The sequence below is a fragment of the Chiloscyllium plagiosum genome, unplaced genomic scaffold (assembly GCF_037043375.1).
Source record: "Chiloscyllium plagiosum isolate Xiang-an unplaced genomic scaffold, Cpla_swu_hap1 HiC_scaffold_15, whole genome shotgun sequence".
NCBI lineage: Eukaryota > Metazoa > Chordata > Chondrichthyes > Orectolobiformes > Hemiscylliidae > Chiloscyllium > Chiloscyllium plagiosum.
This window is the reverse complement of record NW_028270153.1, coordinates 44,433,595-44,454,438: the sequence shown is the minus strand read 5'-3', so window position 1 is coordinate 44,454,438 and position 20,844 is coordinate 44,433,595. Positions and strand designations below refer to the sequence as shown.

The 20,844-nt window shown below is 40.3% G+C and overlaps 1 protein-coding gene across 1 annotated transcript; it reads right to left on the bottom strand.

Moving 5' to 3' along the window:
• Positions 1 to 16,628: 16,628 nt before the first annotated feature.
• LOC122560068 (protein snail homolog Sna-like) lies at positions 16,629 to 20,465 on the bottom strand. Its single transcript, XM_043710273.2, has 3 exons — positions 20,275 to 20,465; positions 19,404 to 19,940; positions 16,629 to 17,579 (listed from the first exon to the last, which is right to left on the bottom strand). The coding sequence occupies exons 1-3, from the start codon at positions 20,351 to 20,353 to the stop codon at positions 17,398 to 17,400; spliced, it is 798 nt and encodes a 265-aa protein (XP_043566208.1). The 5' UTR covers positions 20,354 to 20,465; the 3' UTR covers positions 16,629 to 17,397.
• Between the last annotated feature and the right edge of the window lie 379 nt (positions 20,466 to 20,844).

Sequence of the window (20,844 nt, the reverse complement as noted above, 5' to 3'; positions counted from 1 at the left end):
CATCAAAGTCAGTTGTTTTGTTAACAGCATCAATACCAACCAGTTCTACAAATGTGTTTAATTTCAACCACAAATGCCAGAAACTCCAGGCTAGTCCAGTAATTTAAGGTGGGTAACTTATTGTATATACTTGGCAGCTTATGCACCACCATACTAAAATAAAGTTTGATATTTAGAGTAATATAAGTTTTCGTACATCCAAACATATGTTCTTAGTGCAGCATTAATCCCAAAAGCTAAAATGAGCAGTTTTAAAAATTACTTACCTTTTTTTTCTGAAACAAAGTTCCTTTTGTATATTCTGCAAATGAAAAGGACACAAATGAAAACTGGCCTCAGACTGGCTGCAGACTTGCTCCAAAGGTTAGTTTTCTAACTAATGAAAGTTGAAAGTTAGGAAAATTCATGTGGTTTAGTCGTGCGTGCATCAAAATATAAGAATACTTCTTAAGAGTTCTTGAATTCTCATTGGAAAGAAAGATAGTGCATCCAAAATTGGAGCTCTTTGGATGACTATCAGAGATTAAAATGAAGCAAGTAGTGGAGGCTTATGATAAATACCAGGCTCTTAAAGCTGAATAACAAAAGATAACTGAAAAGTCAAACAAGAGGGGAAAATAGATTAGCTGAGTTATAAAATGCAAGGTGGAAAAATATACTGCGAGTAACCTTGATGGTTTTTCAGTAATCCTTTTTAATTCAGGCGCGTTACACTGTGAGATAGACAAAGGAGACAAGAATCGGGGGAATGTTCATCTCATTGTTGAATACTTTATTAAGGAAAAATAATTTTAATAAGACTCTATTATTATACTTTAGTTAAACACCATCAAACTCTATCAGTAAGGCTGGGACAGGCTGTTCCTCCATCTTTGATGGTCGGCTAATGTTTCAGGATCTGCAGTCATTGATGTAGTCTTCCCCACTTGTCTAGGGTTGGTTCTGTTTTTCAGGGCATCTCACCGAGCTGGTCTCTCTAGATCTGCTCACCACAAGGTACAAGGAGCTGAAGAGTGCTGTGCAGCTCGGCTGCCATTCAAAGGTGCTGTCTGGGGATGCTGTTAAAGAAGAAACAAAGGCAGAGCCAGATGGGACTCCAGGTTGCCCCATTTGTTCCCTTTTCACTTCCTTCTTGAGGATTCTGTGGTCTGTGTCCAAAATTAGTGTTGGACAGTGCCAGGAAGATCCAATGAGGTGACTAGTCTATATTTGGAGGTTGGAGAAGATGGTTTGGAATCTTCAGCTAACAAGTGCTGACCTTGTCACACAATGCCTCTGGCCTCCTACTGAGCAGGGTGCCATCAAGTCTGCTTAGCATTCTTCACACAAAGCATGTTCAAAACATACTTTACCCAGAACAATTCACCGCTCAGCGAATAACTGCAGCTAGACCAGTATTTCTTGTGCCTGTGCCACCTTTAAAAGACCACTTTGTACTCAGACAAATGCTGGCAAGTTAGTATTGCCCTTCATGGGCAATGTAATGGCAAAGCAGCTACATCACTATGGTACATATCCTGCATGGGTGGCACTTCTTCTTACATAGAATCCCATTCTCTCAAACTAAGCATTGTTTGGCCACCAGCCCACCCAGTTAACTTGTTCTTAGTTACATCCCATCCAAACACTGTCTCCAAATCACTACTACTCTGTTCATAAAGCCAGAAAAAGTGAATACAAAATAAAACCTAAAAAAAACTGAAATTCAACCCCAGAATGCCAAACAAAAAGAGGCATCATAACCAAAGACTTTTCTACTTTCCATGATGGTCTGCTGTACCCAACTCTCATCTACTGGAACTGGGAGTCAGTAGGGTCCTGTTGACCTTGTAGCATCCAATGCAGTTGAGCTCTGGTATGCACAAGGAGATTTTCTTCCTCCCTAATGAGCTCATTGTCCCCCTCAGGAGCCTACTCCCATTCCCTTGCTCCTCAGCATCACCTCATTGCCTGCTCCAATTGAGCAGAACTCAGTACACCAGGAAGATGGGACTCACACTGTCTAAAATATATTGTAGCCCCCCCCCCCCCCCCCATCAAACAGCACTAAGCTGTGGAATCGCAGCTTCTGAAGCCCTATCTCCGCCATGGCCCTACTTGCATATGCATCAAATTGGTGACAGTACTGCACCAGTTGAAAAACCAAAATGGATTGCCTGCTGAGCTCTGATCCCCTTCCCATCCCAAACCCACATCTACTTTGAGACCTATTGTTGAATTCAGTACAGTCCATAAACATATTTACATCACATATGATGCAGCAATATTCCCTTTTCCCACAGCACCCTTGGAACTATGACAAGTGATAGGATATTTCTGGCCTGCTTTCATCCACTTTTAAGTTATTGCCACTAACATCTGCATCACTGAGTTGACAATGTTAGATTTGCAAGTACCAATGGTATGTTGCAATTTGCCTTTGAAGTCTAAGAATTTTGACTCCACATGCATTGCAAATGGATGAAGGAATGATAGATAGTAAATTAAATGTAACTGGAGTTTGTAAGATGAGGGAAATTGATACCAAGGAGGTATTTGATAACCTGTTGATATTGACAGTTGAAAAGATATCCAGACTGGATGAAATAGATCCGAGGAAAGTGAAACTGGAAATTGCAGAGGCACAGGCTCTAGATTCAGAGGTGATGCTGGAAGACTGGAGAATTACAAATATTGGGCACTTATACAAAAAAGGGTATAAACATCATCCCAACAATTACAGACCTTTCAGTGTAACTTCCATGGTGGGAAACTTTGAGAAACAATTATGCTTGATAACATTAATAATGACATGAAAAAAATCTGGAAGAGTCAGCATTGATTTGTTGAGGAAAAATTGCATCTAACTAACTTGCTGGAGTTTATTAAAGAGGTAACAGAGAGGGTTGATGGGGGGGAGGCTCTGGATGTTATTTACATGGACTTCTAAAAGGATGTTTGATACAGTGTCACACAACAACTAGTGAAAAAAGTTATAAATCATGAAATAAAAAGGACAGTAGCAATGTGAATACAAATTGTTTGTGAGATAAGAAGCAGGAAGTAATAGTTAAAGGGTACTTTTCAAGCTAGACAAAGGTTTGTTGTGGAGTAGCCCAGTGGTCAGTATTGCGACATTTCCTTTTGTCTGTACATATAAATGATCCCACTCTTAGTGTACTGGGGACAATTACAACATTTTTAAAATTTGTGAGAATTGTAAACTGTGAAGAAGACAATGTAAAATTTCAAAAAGGACAGGTGGCAAGTTAAGATCAGTACAGAAAAGTGTGAAGAATTTTGTATAAAGAACACGTAGATACAATATAGGAAGAATAGTTATTAAGCTTGCAAATGACACCAAAATAGGTGGTGCAGTGGACAGTGAAGGCAATTATCTCAGAGTACAGCCGGACCTTGATCAGATGGGCCAATGAGTTGAGGAATGGCAGATGGAGTTTAATTTAGATAAATGTGAGGTGTTGTATTTAGGTAAGGCAAACCAGAGCAAGACTTAAAGAATTAATAGTGGGGCCCTGGGGAGTGTTGCCAAGCAAAGAGACCTAGGAGCGCAGATGCACAGTTTCTTGAAAGTGGAGTCGAAGATAGACAGGATGGTGAAGAAGGCATTTGGCTTTCATTGGCCAGAACTTTGAACCTTGGGACATCATGTTGTGGCTGTACAGAACATTGGTGAGGCCATTCTTAGAGTAATGTGTACATTTCTGGTCACTCTTCTATTGGAAGGCTGTTAAACTTAAGAGGGTGCAGAAAAGAATGACAAGGATATTGTGGTGATTGTAATGAGGTCAGCCAGGTGGAGCTCACAGAATATGAGTTCCCTGATTGGAGCTGTTCATCTGGTCCAATCAAGGAGCCCTGGCTGACAGGAGTGTCAGACATTCTGACTCTCTGAGAGCTGGCTCAGAGGGAGCTGGATCAGCGTCAAGGACTATACATGTGTAAATAAAAGGTGATGGTGATGCGACACCAGCCTCTGTGGAGTTATTTCAAATGTTGCTGGGATTGGAGGGTTTGAGTTACAGGGAGAAGCTAAATAGGCTGGAGCTTTTTGCCCTGCAGTGAGGGAGGCTGACAGGCAATCTTATAGAGGTTTACAAAATCATGAGGAGCATGGATAGGGCAATAGCCTAGGTCTTTTTCTCAGGATGGTGAATTCCAAAATTCAGAGGGCATAGGTTTAAGGTGAGAGGGGAAATCTTTGTAAAGGACCTAAGGGGTGGCTTTTTCATGCAGATATGTATATGGAACCTGCTGCCAGATGATGTAGTGGAGACATGTATAACTGCAACATTTAAGAGGTATCTTGATGGGTACATGAATAGAGTTTAGATGGATTTAGGCCAAATGCTGGCAAATTGGATTTGGTCAAATTGAGATACCTGGTCGGCAGGGACAAGTTGGACTGAAAGGTCTGTTTCCATACTGTATGACTCTATGACTGTCCTATCCTAAAGGTAATCAGGAGCAGAGAGACCTATGCATATATGTACATAAGTCATTAAACATGACAGGATAGAAAGGAAAAGCTGTTAATAAAATATACAGTATCTAAGCTTCAAAAAAAAGGGCATGGAGTATAACAGCAGGAAGATTATGATGAATCTATATAAGTCTCCAAATGAACCTCACCTATTTTGTACAGTTCTGGGTGTCACATTATGGAAAGGATGGGAATACATTGGAGAGAGTGCAGCAGAAGTTTACGATAATCATTCCAGCTATGAAATACTTCAGTTATGAGAAAAAAAAGAAAGGTTGTGACTATTTTCCTTGAAAAGAAGACTAAGTGAAAATCTTATAGAAGATTTCAAAATCACGAAGGATCTGGACAAAGTGGGGCGAGAGAAATTGTTCCAACTCATAAATAGATTGAGAACTAATCAGAACAGTTTTAAAATGTTTTGTCAATGAAGCAAATGTGAGGTGAGGATTATTTTTTCACACAGCAAACAAATAGGGTTTGGAATAGATTGCCTTGACATGCAGTGGAGGCAGGTTCAGTTGTGGCATTCATGGTAAAAGGTGACTACTTAAATAGAAACTATGTGCAGGATTATTGGGGAAAGACAACAGATTGGCACGAAGCTAAAAAAAAAATCAGAGCTAGTGCAAACATAATGGGCTAATTGGCCTGCCTCAGCATCATAACAATTCTATGATACTGTGAATATAGTCTGGATGCATTGACTGAAATACTGGTGGAGGCTGATATAATAATAATTTTTGAAATGATTGAATATTCAAAGTGAAAAAATTTGCAAGCTGACTGAAATGGAGCTAATAAATGAGGACTAATTGGATAATGCATGTGCTTTCAAGCTGTTAAAAAGACACAATGGGCCAAATGGCCTTCTTTGACACTGCGTTATTCAATGATTCTATCATAATATCTGTCCTTTAAGAGTAATTTATCTCTGTATAATTTGAATTTAGTGTCCTATTCCATGATGTAATGTATTAAATCCAATATGAGATAATTTGTTTCAATTTACATGATTTAATTTACAAGATTTAACCACCATTCCCTCCGTGACTCTCTTGTCAAGTCCATGCCCCCACTACCAACCCACCCTCCCCTCCCGGCACCTTCCCCTGCCACTGTAAGAATTGCAAAACCTGTGACCACATCTCACCCATTACCTCCATCAAAGGCACCAAAGAAGCCACATCTGTCAGAGTTTATTTGCACTTCCACACACGTCATTTACTGTATCCGTTGCTCCCAGTGTGGTCTCCTCTACACTGGGGAGACAGGACCCTCCAACCACACAGGATTAATATGGATTTCACCAGTGTCCTCGTTTCCCCTCCCCCCACACTATCCCAGATCCAACCTTCCAACTCAGCACCGCCCTCTTGACCTGTCCTACCTGTCCATCTTCCTCCCCATCTTCCTCCCCACCTATCCGCTCCAATCTCCTCTCCGACCTATCATCTTCTGCCCACCTTCATCGACCTATTGCATTCTCAGCTACCTCCCCCCCAGCCCCATCCTCCTCCCATTTATCTCTCAGCCCCCCCAGTCCATAAGCCTCATTCCTGAGGAAGAGCTTATGCTTGAAACGTCGATTCTCCTGTTCCTCAGATTCTGCCTGACTTGCTATGCTTTTCCAGCACCACACTCTCAACTCTGATCTCCAGCATCTGCAGTCCTCACTTTCTTTCAGTGTTTTCATTGTTGACCCTCTCAGAAAAATCAATGCTTTGGCAATTGGATAACATCTCACATAACCTATTATTTGCAAAATTATATGCTGAATTGGGCTTATCAGAATAGTACTATTATAGGACCAATGCAGGAGATCATAGGCAATGGGATGTGGTTTCACAACTTGATTGAATCTCCAATTTCAGTTAACTGTTGTCAGCACATCATTTAGCATCTTTGTAGGAACGTAGGAAGAATAGAGGGGAGACAATGAATGTACCTCTTAGTATTGGTAATGCCATCTCAGTTCCTCAATGACCTACTTCTTTACTACATGCCAAACTAAATGTCATCCAATATGTGCCAAATATTACTAGTGAGAATATGAATTTCCATCTGGATTAATTTAGTTTAGTTGTAATTGTTTCCCAATCCAATTTTCCCAGCTTTGCTTGAAAGTGTTGATAGTTTCTCAAATGTTTATTACAACGAACTGGTACTCCTGTGACTCTTCACAATGATCTGAATTATGCTTCAATCTTAATGTTTCCAGTCCAGTGGCACTTCTTCACTGGACCCAAAACATTAACTCTGCTTTCCCTCCACAGATACTGCCAGACCTGCTGAGTTTCCCCAGCAATTTCTGTTTTTGTTTCAGATTTCCAGCATCCACAGTTCTTTGGGCTCCTTGCATGCTTCATTCTTACTCCCCCTAGCACCAAGTGTGCACTTTCAATATGAATCACAAGATAACAATCAGAAGTGAGAACAATAGTTATTTACTTCTCACTTTAGCCTAAAGATATTTGACCTAAATGTTGCCCTGACTGGGGTAAGCTGACTCAAAGCTGGAATCTGGAATCATCTGATATCTATGTTGCAAAACAGTATTGGATGAAGCCTTTATATATTAAACTGGTGGAGGAGATTTAAATGTGATGTTTTGCATTAAGGCAAATCTTGCTTAAAATAGAGAAAACTGTGATGATCATTCATGTAATATCCACTACATTATATATCAACAGACAGCATTTTGAAGTCAGCATCTGCTAGTCCAAATAATTAAGATCAATGCCATAGCCAGATAATAGGACAGAAAACAATTGAGTTGCTTAAGGGAACAAGCAGCCTCAGCAGATGAAATGCCCACAATTCAATGCGCGAGAGAGTTGATCTTATCAAATTGCAGAGAAAAACAGCACGCACATTTAATTTGAAATACTATATTACAGGTCTGTGTTGTGCTGGTGAAATAAAAATCCAGATAGCCATGAACATTACTTTGCAGTTTTTATTTTTTTGACGATTGTAGTTCTAAGAATAAGGGACAAAATGAGGGCAAGTTGGGCAAAGGAATGTAAAAAAGGCAATTATACAGCAGGGGAATGAAGAAGTGAAAATAATCTACAGTCTAAGGCTGTGACTGTGAAGGAAATTAATGAATGGCCTGGATGTGCATATGACTGTGTGCATTTTTGGTGAAAATTAGCGCTGTTGTCAGTTCCAAACCGTAGTGCTTTTTTTAAACTTCAATCTGTGGCTTCAAGCATGAAACCATACTGTGGGCAGGAATTCCTGTAATTACTGTGTGAGAGCAGAAATTCTGCCCACAGCAGAGTGACACCCACTAGAGCAACAGCAAAATCAGTATCACAAAAATGTTGGAAATGATACTGAGGGAGTAGGGAAGAAGGGAAGCATTAATTGAAAGGATAGTGGGAAAAGTGTAAGTATTAACGAGCAGGTAAGAGAAAGGAATGACAGCACTAATTGGGGAAGAATTGCGAAAGAAGACAGTCTCTTTGAACTGAATTATAGGGGAAGAAATGTTTATCATCTTGCAGGAGGAAATTGTCTTCACGTTGTGAAAATTAGTAATAATTTATTGCATTTGGTAACAGGGCACCCATTGCATATCACCTGTATCCTGTAGTTCCATTGTAAGGAATATAAAGTGTTAAATGTAGAAAGAAAATGGACATTCTATATTCCCTGAATAGTGAAATAATTAAAGACAAAGTTAAAGAGACCTATTGAGCTTAGTAAATTCCATGCAAAACATGGCCAACTAAAGCAGAGTAACAATTATCAAAGAAAGTAGGATGTTGAACTATAGCATTATAATGATTGAATATTAGTCAGAGGAGGTAATGATAAAATTCTGAAATCCCTAGTCAAACTTTGAATACTGCATCCATTTCTGGTCACCAAGAAACATTGGAAGAAATATAGAGAACATAGATATTCACTGTCATGGATCTCAGCAATGAGAGAAATCTAGTGAGATATTAAGTTAATAACTTGTTAATTGATTTTCAGTTAATTATATTAATGTGTACTTGGAACATAATTTTCAAATGTTTAGACAATAATCTTGGTTTTCATTTGTAGCAAATGATGCAAGCCATCATATTAGGTTACAGTTAGTATGATACCTATTTGCATTATTAATCAAAAACAGAAATAGCGATATAACTATCATAATTCTGAAAAATCATCCAACAGTAAACTCTGCTTATATATTCCTTTATCCAAGTTTTATTATTCCCCTGCACACCAGACACAGAGGCAAAATAATATTTCCTTATAGAGAAGGGAGGTGAACTGGCTCAAGCCTCTCCCATTCAGTGTCATGCTGGCTTCAATATGTAATAAGATACATACTCATACTGGGATAGCCTGCTGTCTGATTTCACTGAACCCAAACTTCTCTGAGCTGCTGAGAAAGTAGGGCTGTCTTGCAGACATTACCTCTTTCAAATGAAAAGTTATAACATTGATTGTATTCTTGCTGTCCCAGATGAGTATTGAACATCTCTGCACTTTTTCAGGAACAAAAGAGGAGTTCTTCCAATATTTTAGCTGATATTAATCTTTGAAGATAAATTACTATCTGAACTCACACACCTCCCCAATCACCCTCGGCCTCATCTACCCTCAATCGCTCCCAACCATAGCCCCCATAATCCTTAGTATCACATACCCTCCAATCACCCTCAGCCTTACTGGCGATTGTGGCTGTAAGCATTGCTTCTTATTTGAGGTGTTGGAGGTGATTTCCTTGAATTCCAAGAGCAGAAAATACTGTTTTATAAGCTACTGCATTGTTTTGGAAATTTGGGAAAAAATATTTTGCAGTGGCACCTTTAAAAGGAGGAAGACAGGCAAAAGATAGCAACCACATGGTCAGTGAGGGAGAGAGAGAAAAAAACCTACGCTGCTAACTGACACAGCAGTGAATGTACACAGTTACTGCCTTTGCTGTTTGAGTTCATGTATCTCTGGACATCAGAGTGCATCTAGGAACAATTAACAACCAGCGAACTTCATAGCTGACCTTAAAAGGACCATTGTGGGTGAGCTCACTGCACAGAAACAGATAAGTGCATTGTTTTTTAATGTGTAACCTTGCTGTAAGTCTACAATAGTAAGTAGAGTGGGTTCTTTCTTGATTATATGTTTTATTGAGATCTGACTGTTGATTAAATTTTAAAAATATGAACCATAAGTACGAAGTTAGCCTGGAGCACTGTTTTTCAGAGTAAGAAGATGGGATCTGTAGATTGTGAGAGAGCAAAGATGGCCTTTAGTAGAGTGATATGCTCTTCCTGTTGGATGTGGGACATTAGGAAGAGTTTCCATGCTACTGATGATTATGTCTGCAGGATGTGTCATTGGTTGTTCATCTTATCAGATTGTGTGTATCACTTGCAGTGACAGTTCGAGGCAATATGGCATTTACAAGAGCTAGGGGGCATGATGGATGGCACTTATAGGAAGAGAGAAAAGCCACAGATAAGGTCACATAGATGGGTTAACTCCAGGAAAGGTAGGAAGGGTAGGCAGGTAGTGCAGAAGGCTCCTGTGGCTATCCCCATTTCAAACAAGTTTGCTGTTTTGGAAAATATAGGGAGTGATGGACTCTCAAGGGAATGTAGCACGAACAATCATGTTTCTGGTTTTGAGACTGGCTCAAATGTAATGAGGGGTATGTTGGGTTCCAAGTGATCGATTGTGTTAGGGGACTGTCTAGTCAGAGGCACAGACAGATGTATCTGCAGCCAGCAGCGAGAAATCAGAATGGTGTGTTGCCTTCCTGGTGCAAGGATCAAGGATATCTCAGAAAGGGTGCAGAATGTTCTCAAAGGGGAGAGGGATTAGCAGGAGGACATTGTATACATTGGAACTAATGACATAGGAAGGGAAAAGGATGGGTTTCTGAAGGGAAAAAATAGTAAGTTAGATAGGAATTTATAAAGGAAGTCCTAGAGGGTAGTAATACCTGGATTACTCCCGGTGCTACGAACTAGTGAGGGGAGGAATAGAAGGATAGAGCAAATGAATATGTGGCTGAGGAGCTGGTGAGGGGAGTAGGGTTCACATTTTTGGATCATTGGAATCTCCCCTGGGATAGAAGTGACCTGTACAAGAAAGATACTTTGCACCTAAATTGGAAGGGGACCAATATACTAGCAGGGAGATTTGCTAGAGATGCTCAGGAGGATTTAAACTTGTGGGTGGGGGGTGGCAGGGAGACCAAGGGAAATAGTGAAGAAAGAGATCAGTCTGAGACTGGTACAGTTGGGAATGGGAGCAAGTCAAACAGTCAGAGCAGGCAAGAACAAACCAGAGAACAAGGTCGGACTGATAAATTAAACTGTATTTACTTCAATGAAGGAGGCCTAACAAGGAAGGCAAATGAACTCAGGGCATGGTTAGGGACATGGGACTGGCATATCATAGCAATTACAGGATCGTGGCTCAGGGTGATGAATTGTTAGCTTAATGGTCTGGGATACAAATGCTACAGGAAGGATAGATAGGGGGGGCAAGAGAGGAGGGGTGAGTGGCATTTTTGATAAAGGATAGCATTACAGCTGTGCTGAGGGAGGATATTCCCAGAAATACATCCAGGGAAATTATTTGGGTGGGAGTGAGAAATAAGAAAGGAATGATCACTTTATTGGGATTGCATTGTAGACCCCCTAATAGTCAGCCGGAAATTGAGAAACAAATTTATAAGGAGGTCTGAGTTATCAGTAAGAATAATAGGGTGGTATGGTAGGGGATTTTAACTTCCAGACATAGACTGGGACTGCCATTGTGTTAAGGGTTTAGATGGAGAGGAATTTGTTAAGTGTGTACAAGAAAATTTTCTGATTCAGTATGTGATGTACCTACTAGAGAAGATGCAAAACTTGACCTACTCTTGGGAAGTAAGGCAGAGCAGGTGACTGAGGTGTCAGAAGGGGAGCACTTTGGCACCAGTAACCACAATTCTATCAGTTTTAAAGTAGTGATGGAAAAGGATCTTGTAAACCTTATAGAGGTTTACAAAATGATGAGGGGCATGGATAGGATAAATAGACAAAGTCTTTTCCCTGGGATTGAGGAGTCCAGAACTAGAGGACATAGGTTTAGGGTGAGAGGGGAAAGATATAAAAGAGACCCAAGGGGCAACTTTTTCACGGGGAGGGTGGCATGTGTATGGAATGAGCTGCCAGAGGATGTGGTGGAGGCTGGTACAATTGCAACATTTAAGAGGCATTTGCATGGGTATATGAATAGGAAGGGTTTGGAGGGATATGGCCAGGTGCTGGCAGGTGGGACGAGATTGGGTTGAGATATCTGGTCGGCATGGACGGGTTGGACCGAAGGGTTTGTTTCCAAGCTGAACATCTCTATGACTCTATAACTTACAAAAGCTGATTAGGGGCAGATGTTTGCAGGTAAAGGAATAGCTGGAAAATGGGAATCCTTCAGAAATGAGATAACAAGAGTTCAGAGACAGTGTATTCCTGTTAGGGTGAAAGGAAATGCTGGTAGGTCTAGGGAATGCTGAATGATGAGAGAAATTGAGGGATTGGTTAAGAAAAAGAAGGATGCATTTGTCAGGTATAGACAGGATAGATCGAGTGAATCCTTCGAAGACTATAAAGATAATAGGAGTATACTTAAGAGGGAAATCAGGAGGACAAAAAGGGGCATAAGATAGCTTTGGCAAATAGGGTTAAGGAGAATCCAAAGGGATTCTATAAATACATTAAGGATAAATGGGTGACTAGGGAGAGAATGTTGCCCCACAACGATCCTCAAGGCAGCCTATGTGTGGAGATGGGCGAGATACTAAACGAGAATTTTCATCAGTGTTTACAGTGAAGGACATGGAAGATATAGAATGTAGGGAAATAGATAGGGGTGACCTTGTAGAGGTTTATTAAATCATGAGGGGCATGGATATGATAAATAGACAAGGTCTTTTTTCCTGGGGTGGGGTGTCCAGAACTGGAGGGCATGGGTTTCAGGTGAGAAGGGAAAGATATACAAGAGACCTAAGGGGCAACTTTTTCATGCAGAGGGTGGTGTGTATATGGAATGGGCTGTCAGATGAAGTGGTGGAGTACAATTGTAACATTTAAAAGGTATCTGGATGAGTATATGAGTAGGAAGGGTTTGGAGAGATATGGGCCAAGTGCTGGCAGGTGGGATGAGATTGGGTTGGGATGTCTGGTCAGCATGGACGAGTTGGACTGATAGGTCTGTTTCTGTGCTATACACCTGTATGACGATGACATTTTGAAAAATATCCATATTACAGAGGAGGAGGTGCTGGATGTCTTGATACACATAAAAGTGAATAAATCTCCAGGACCTTTTCAGGTGTACCCCAGAACTCTGTGTGAAGCTAGGGAGGTGATTGCTGGGCCCTTTGCTGGTAAAGGTGGTAAGGAAAATCCAGGGAGCTGTAGACCATTGAGCCTGACATTGGTGGTGGGCAAGTTGTTGGAGGAAATCCTGAGGGACAGGATGTTCATGTATTTGGAAAAGCAAGGACTGATTAGGGATAGTCAGCATGGCTTTGTGCATTGAAAGTCATGTCTCACAAATTTGATTTGTTTTTTGAAGAAGTAACAAAGAAGATTGATGAGGGCAGAGTGGTAGATGTGCTCTATATGGACTTCAGTAAGGCATTCAACAAGGTTCCTCATGGGAGACTGGTTAGCAAGGTTACATCTCATGGAATACAGGGTGAACTGGCCATTTCGAGGTTGCTTTTTACTCTGGAGGCCTGTGGTGTGCCACAAGGATCGGAGCTGGATCTTCTGCTTTTCATCATTTATATAAATGTTTTGGATGTAAACATAAGAGGTAAAGTTAATACATTTGCAGACGACACCAAAATTGGAGGTGTAGTGGCCAGCGAAGAAGGTTACCTCAAAGGACAAGGGGATCTTGATCAGATGGGCCAATGGGGTTCGGTGAATGGCAGATGGAGTTTAATTTACATAAATGTGAAGTGCTGCATTTTGGAAAAGCAAATCAGAGCAGGACTTATACACTTAATGCTAAGGTCCTGGCGAGTGTTGCTGAACAAAGAGACCTTGAAATGCAGGTTCATAGTTCCTTGAAAGTAGAGTTGCAGGTAGATAGGATAGTGAAGAAGGCATTTGGTATGCGTACCTTTATTGGTCAGAGCATTGAGTATAGGAACTGGAAGGAGTTGCAGCTGTACAGGTCATTGGTTCAGCCACTTTTGGAATATTGCATGCAGTTCTGGTCTCCTTCCTATTGGAAGGATATTGTGACGCTTGAAAGGGTGTGGAAAACATATACATGGAGATTGCCAGGGTTGGAGGATTTCAGCTATCGGGAGAGGCTGCATAGACTGGGGCTGCTGTCCCTAGAGCGTTGAAGTGGCCTTATAAAGGCTTATAAAATCATAAGGGGCATGGATAGAATAAATAGACAAGGTCTTTTCCCTGGGGTGGGAGAGTCCAGAACAAGAGGGCATAGATTTAGGAGGTGAAGGGAAAGCTATAAAAGGGACCTAAGAGGCAACTTTTTCACACAGAGGGTGGTACGTGTATGGAATGAGCTGCCAGAAGTGATGGAGGCTGGTACAATTACAACATTTAAAAGGCATCTGGATAGGTATATGAGTAGGAAGGGTTTACGGGGATATGGGTCAAGTGCTGGCAGATGGGGCTAGATTCGGTTAGGATATCTGGTCAGCAAGGACAGGTTGGACCGAAGGGTCTATTTCTGTGCTGTACATCTGTATGATTCTATGTACAGGTTAGGTGGATTGGCTATAAAAAAATTGCTCCGTATCCAGAGATGTGTAGGTTAAGTGGGTTAGACATGGTAAATATGGGGTTATGGGGATAGAGTGGGAGGCTATATCTGGGTGTGATGCACTTCGGAGGGCTGGTGCAGTATCAATGGGCCAAAGAGCTTCTTCCCACACTGTGGGGATTCTTTGATTCTATGATGAATCTCATGTATGTCGATGGCAAATTGGCTGTGTACCTCCCTATATTATATCCATGATTACACAATTAGCCGTGAATTACTTTAGGATGTCTTAAGCTCATGAAAGAAATGTATATAAAAGTAAAGCTTTCCTTTCTTTCTTTGCAGGGTTTTGATGCTTATTGCATTGTTGTGATAGATAGTTTTCAGATTTTTACCAGGACATTACGGCAGCAGTGTTTCTTTCATATGGTTTAGTTTTAAATACAACTTCTCTTTTACATTTAACTTTTCCAATCTAATTCATGTATCTGTAGCTTTTAAGTAGAATAAAAACATTCATTATTTAGGATGAGGTTTTTCTTCGCATTGCTATACATCACCAACATTCTAGTAATACATACAAACATATTCTGAGCTAATATAGTACCAGAATTTACAGCTGTAAAGATAGCAGTTCCATCACTGATGGTCACCATTGCTTCTTCAAAGGGACATTAGTTTCTGGCACCTGCACATGTGCAGTTAAGCCCAGAAGTTGTCAGCAATATCTTGCACACCCATAGGGTGCAGTTTGATGTGTTTGTGGACACAATCACACAGGATCAGTGAACTGCAACTTTTTTGCACATTATTCTTGCTCTAGGAAAGAAACTAAAGTAGTAAGTTTTGTTTAGTCAGCCATAACTTTAGTTTTGAATAGCAAACACAGAGAATGCTGCAGAAACAAAACAGCTAGGGCAGCATCAGTGGAGAGAATTTTAATTAATGTTTTGAGCCTGGTATGACTCTTGTCTCTTTTATTAAGTTGCTAATGGTGTATTAAGTCATAATCACTGGTGACTACCACTTGAGTGTAAATAAACTAATTTTATAAGTGTAGGGTGTCATTCCATCAAGACATTCAAAATTGCATGGTTTTAAAAGAAAAAATTATCTTTTTTAATCAAAAAGTCTTTCTTTATATTTCAAATTCTTCCCTGATCGCGTGTACCAACCTTTAAGCTGCATTCTGCACATTGAGTAGAAAGTGAATTTTGTGTCGTTCTCTTTGCTATTTATGATAATTCTTCAGTGTGTTTGGTTGACAAGTGCCTTCTCCATTGCTAAATGCCACAGATCCTCTAATTATGGTGCCAATTTCAAAGTGAAATTTACATCTTAAAATTGCTAAATCAAAGTCAGCATGGGCTCCATCCTTGACAAAAGAATTGAGTTTTAAAGAGTCTTAAAGTGAGAGAATAAGATGGAAAGAAGGGGGTTTAATAATGGAGTTGGAAAGAATTCAAAAGGATGATGAACCACAAGAGTGCAGGGTTAGAGGAAATGAGAGTTTGTGGGGCAGAAAATACAGAGATGGGGAGGTGGAGGAACTGGAAAGGCATGGATAGATAGAAGAACTTTAAATTTGACACATTGAGCCCCCAGGAGCTGGGATAGGTCAGTGAGCACAGCAGGCAGGAAGAGTATATAAATCTGATATTCTGAGTCATAATATGACCATACATACTTACTTGAATTCTTAACTCTCCTCCAGGCAAAACAATCAAGATCGATTATCATCAGATTCCTAAGAATCTACTGATGGCTTCCAGCTTCATGGTTGTTTGCACAGTAAATTAGTTTCACTAATTATGTATTCAGTTCAGGTTCACAGCCACATAAAATTTAGCAATGCATTGGTTGCTAAGTGTTGTAAATGTGTGTTTTTATTCAACTGGAGGCTTGATGGTGATATAACAAGTACAAAACTTACTGTTGCTATTCCAAATTCAGAATGCAAATTTTCAATTCTTCACTAGATATAGATTAACGAGAACTGGCTCAAGTCTAGTGTATAGAGTCAAAACTAACTTGTTTTACCTGAGAAATTGGAAAATAAATGGAAGATATGCATATTATTTGAACATGGTTTAATTTCTATTTATGAAAGTTTCATTTAGCAAATGTGCTTTTATATCTACTGTTAGTCTGTGTAAAGGAAAAACTGAAACTTCTATTGAACTTTAGAAATTACAGCTCAACATACAGGTGACACCTTACCCTTCTGTACCACTTAACGGAATTGTCAAACATATTGTATGGTTCAACTATATTGTGTACTTTGATGTATTTTGGAACATTAGGTTGAGGTTATTTTAGTAATCAATAAAGTAGCAAATAGATAATTGCTGTGTTCACTGATGTTTCTTATGTAACCACCATGAAATACTTCACATTTTGTTAAAGGTAAAAATTTTATTACATATTTTTTACATAATGTACCTGTTAAAAGTCTCAGCAATACAAAACTGTCACGTAGAAAATTACAGTATACAAAGTAATACCAGTGTACCCTTGTAATGTAAACAAATATATATTGTGACAATTCTGTACAAACACTGTATAGAAAAAAGATGCATTCACCAGGCACCTGTCAATAGCCATAAAAATCTTTTGGCACACACCTGTCAATAGTCAGGCATTTATCTAAGCCCTGCATTGTAACATGTGACAACTGCTTGCCATTAGTTATACATCCACTGAAAAGCAGTTGTTAAGGTTGATATTAACAGGTGCTTCAGCTTGCCTGTAAACAGGAATCTTATTTCAGATTGCAAGTGATGTCTGCTAAACCCATTGCACAAATCTTTAGACACTGCAGGGTTTCATTGTTCCACTGAGAACATTTTATGCCAGCAACCCTCAGAAAAAGACATTATATTGCATAGTTACACAGTAAGAGATAAACTCTTTTTCTGGTGGGTTATACCGAATAAAATACTGAATGTTTTTGATATTCCCTAAAGAATCGCTAAGAGAGCCAGCTTTTTCTGTTCTTACCTCCCCATCCCCTCAAAAAAGATGGGAGCCTTGATATACAAAAACAAAATGTTAATATTTATGTTCAAATAATAAATAAAATTCAGCATAGCCAGCATAAGAGATTCACTCTATAATCAAATGAAATGGGCTGAAATGCACACAGCAGTTCTCATTTAAAAAAAATAGTTTCAACGAGTTGCGCAGCATCCTGTTTCTTCATGTTTATGAAGAAGAGACATTCTGGAGAAAGTCTTGGAGCAGTTTTTGCACTGGTATTTTTTGACATCTGAGTGAGTCTGCAGGTGGGCTCTGAGGTTGGACCGATCTGCAAATGCTCTGTTGCAATGAGGGCAGGAGAAGGGTTTCTCACCTGAAGGAATATGAAAAAAATAACAATAAGGAATGTTGTGAATTCTCTGAGGATAATTTGATTCCTTGGGTATTTTTATTAATAGGAAATGCATTTAACTTGCTTATCTTAGTTCAATTTTACCCAGAAATAAAATACACAGTGTATAGAAATGAAAGAATATTTTAAGCACTGAGAAGGGTTGAAATTTGATACGAACTAAATTAAATAATTGGATCTTTGAAATGTTGGGGTTTTTTTTCCCCACAATGAGTCTAATGCAGCCAAAATAAAGCAAGAACTGAAGAGTTCTTAAGCAAACAAAAACAAAAATTGCTCAAGAAACTCAGCAGGTCTGTTGCATCTGTGGAGACAGAAACAGAGTTAATGTTTTGAATCCAATGACTGTTCTTCAGAAATGCAGAGGTCATATTGGACTCAAAACATTATTTCTGTTTTCTCTCCAGATGTTGCCAGACCTGTTGAATTTCTGCAGCAATTTTTGGTTTGTTTAATGCAGCCATCTTACTTTAAAATAGCAAAGAGTTTTAATGAATTATATTAACAATGGATACAAAATCACAAATCAGAGATTTAATAAAAGCATAGTTTTATCAGTTTATCCTAAATTGTGTAATACATTAAATGGTTTAAACATCCTAAATTGAATAGTGGTAAAGCTGCAACAAAGCAAGGCTGAATATTGAACTTTTAACAAAATATAAAACAAATAAATCATCTGTCTTTAAAACAGTTGAGAAGTTGGAACCTAAAGTTAAGAATGGCATCATCAAACAAACTATGATTACACGTTGATTTATGGCAAAATGAAAAAAGAAGTTTTCTTTAACTAATTCCTTTGAGGGCATTTGCTTTTCCTTAAGGTGGTGTGAAATCAACAACAAAGTGGGAATTAACCCACGCCAGAGGCTGATAAATAGATCTGGAGAGGCTGCATTGTGAAAAGTGATAATTCTTGTATTTAGAACCGATGGCCCCAATAGGTGACAGCTGGAGTCTATAGCTGTGCCTGCAGTGTACTGTAACAGGTGCACTGTACAAACTGCACTGCTACATCAATGCACCTGCCCCATGTCTGTCAACCATTCATATACACGGTCCTCCACAGGACAACACCACCACTCAAAAAGAATTAAATGCGATAGTGGTGAAACGAAGAATCACAACAGGGTCTTTTTGTTTGCCACTAAGAACATCCTCTTTTAGCTGTTGGAGACAATGTAAGGGACAAAAACGCAGCCTGGAAAGCCACGAACAATGTTTTGCCTGAAAGGTGGTTTTATTGCACCATGTGCGCCTTTTGTACTGATCCAAAGAAAAGTAAGTTATACACCAGTGCGTGAAATACATGACGCATATTTTTTTTATAAATGGAATAAATTGTGAGGAGCGGGTTACTTTCAGATATTAGTAAATGTGAACTGTAAATGCTGGCACAACTATATGTATCAAAAAATGCTAACTGGTCCATGAGGGTACCGCTAATTGACTACTTATCAGAAGCAGGTACAGAGACGTATCTGATCATCTGAGCATCCTTCTCACTAAGACACACAAAATATCCCGGAAATGGCTCTTCAGGGATGAAGGTTCCGCGGATTTGCACAGGTCAGCACTGACATAATTGTACCATATGTTACAAAACACCCAGAATGTTATGCGAGTCACCTTCCAATGTATCGTATCGGCAGGGATTAAAGCGTTTAAAATAATCGCGTGGTCCTCATTTCCTCAATTTAAAAAAAAACTAGAACAACGTTTAAACCTCCCAATCCAAGAACGGATTGATGAGAGAAGTGGATTGGAAAGGAATGCAGTACTCACCAGTGTGCGTGCGGATGTGCCCTTGTAGCAGCCACGGTCTGGAGAAGGCTTTGCCACAGATTTTGCAAACGCAAGGCAGTGTGTGGCTCCTGATGTGCATCTTCAGGGCTCCCAGACTCACGTATTCCTTCTCACAGTACTTACAGTTAAAGCATTTCCTGGTCTGGGGCTCGCAGTGCAGCTGCTTGTGTTTGGAGAGTCCCGCGAAAGTCGAGTAGCATTTGCTGCACTGACTGCACTGAAATTTCTCCGCTTCCGTGGCCGAAGAGTCTGGGCTGGGCGGCTCCGATGTCTTGCCGTCCTCTTCCTCGCTCGATAGGGATGCCAGGTCGTGAGGTTTGCGTCGTTTGGAGTTGTCCGCCGTGGGGGGCTCGCTTTTCTGGCTGGCCAGGTTACTCTCGATTTCGGCAGAGCAGAGGCTTGAGATCAACCCGGCGTCCCACACGATGGCGGGATAATAAGCTCCCGGACTGAGGATTTCAGGCTGAGGGATGACTGGGATCGGATACTTCTCATAGAGAAATGGAGAGATAATCACTGCAACCAACAAACAACATGACATCAATGAATGGAGCTCCCAGTATCTGCCCGCACCCTTTAACAAACCACAACAGGGCACTGCTTCCAAAACTCTAACTCAGAGGCACCAACACGTCTGCAGGTTATATCGATGCTGTCTCGCAGTCACCCCAATATGTCCCCCAAGGCAAAGGCTTTACTTTCTTCTTAATCCTAACTTCAATAGGCAGCATTTGATACATTGACATTGCCAGTTTCACTATTCACAGTAAGTTACATCTATTGTTATAGGAAGGAATAAAAATCGCACCCACTGCTAACACAACCCGAACATTGTCATCAATTTGTCTACCTGTCTGGCTGTCGAGTTCACTGTAGTTTGGTTTCTTGGTGGTCGAGAAATGCTTCTTAATAAGAAATGACCGAGGCATCTTGAGATTCCGGTTTGCCTAAATTCTCCAAGTCCTGTTTAAACAGCGAGGGTGCCTGAATTAAAGACAGCCCGTTGGTTTGCTGCAGGGAGCCAGCCCACTTGTGGAAAATGTTCGCGATCTGGTGTACATATTGGCTTCAGGAGCCGGCTGGAGGAGGGGGAAGAACTTGCATTTGTCACATCGCCATCCAATCGGCTCGAAGCACCGGGGGAAGCCGAGAGACAGGGCGGGGCTTTCGCGTCGGGATCTGCTCCCAACAGGTGTTTGTACAAAGCTGCAAAGCTCAGGCGCTCAGTGCACAGACTTCCCAAGGACTGAAGGACATTAACGGACCGATCGAAGCCCATTGTCTGGGTGGAATAAACGCTTAGCGCAACAACAGCAATTCACAGCCGTTCAGGAATATAAAGAGCTGTAAACTGCTGCATTAAATGGAGCATTTTAATAGCATGAGGTTGATGCAGTAATGCATTAAAATTCAGTTTCAG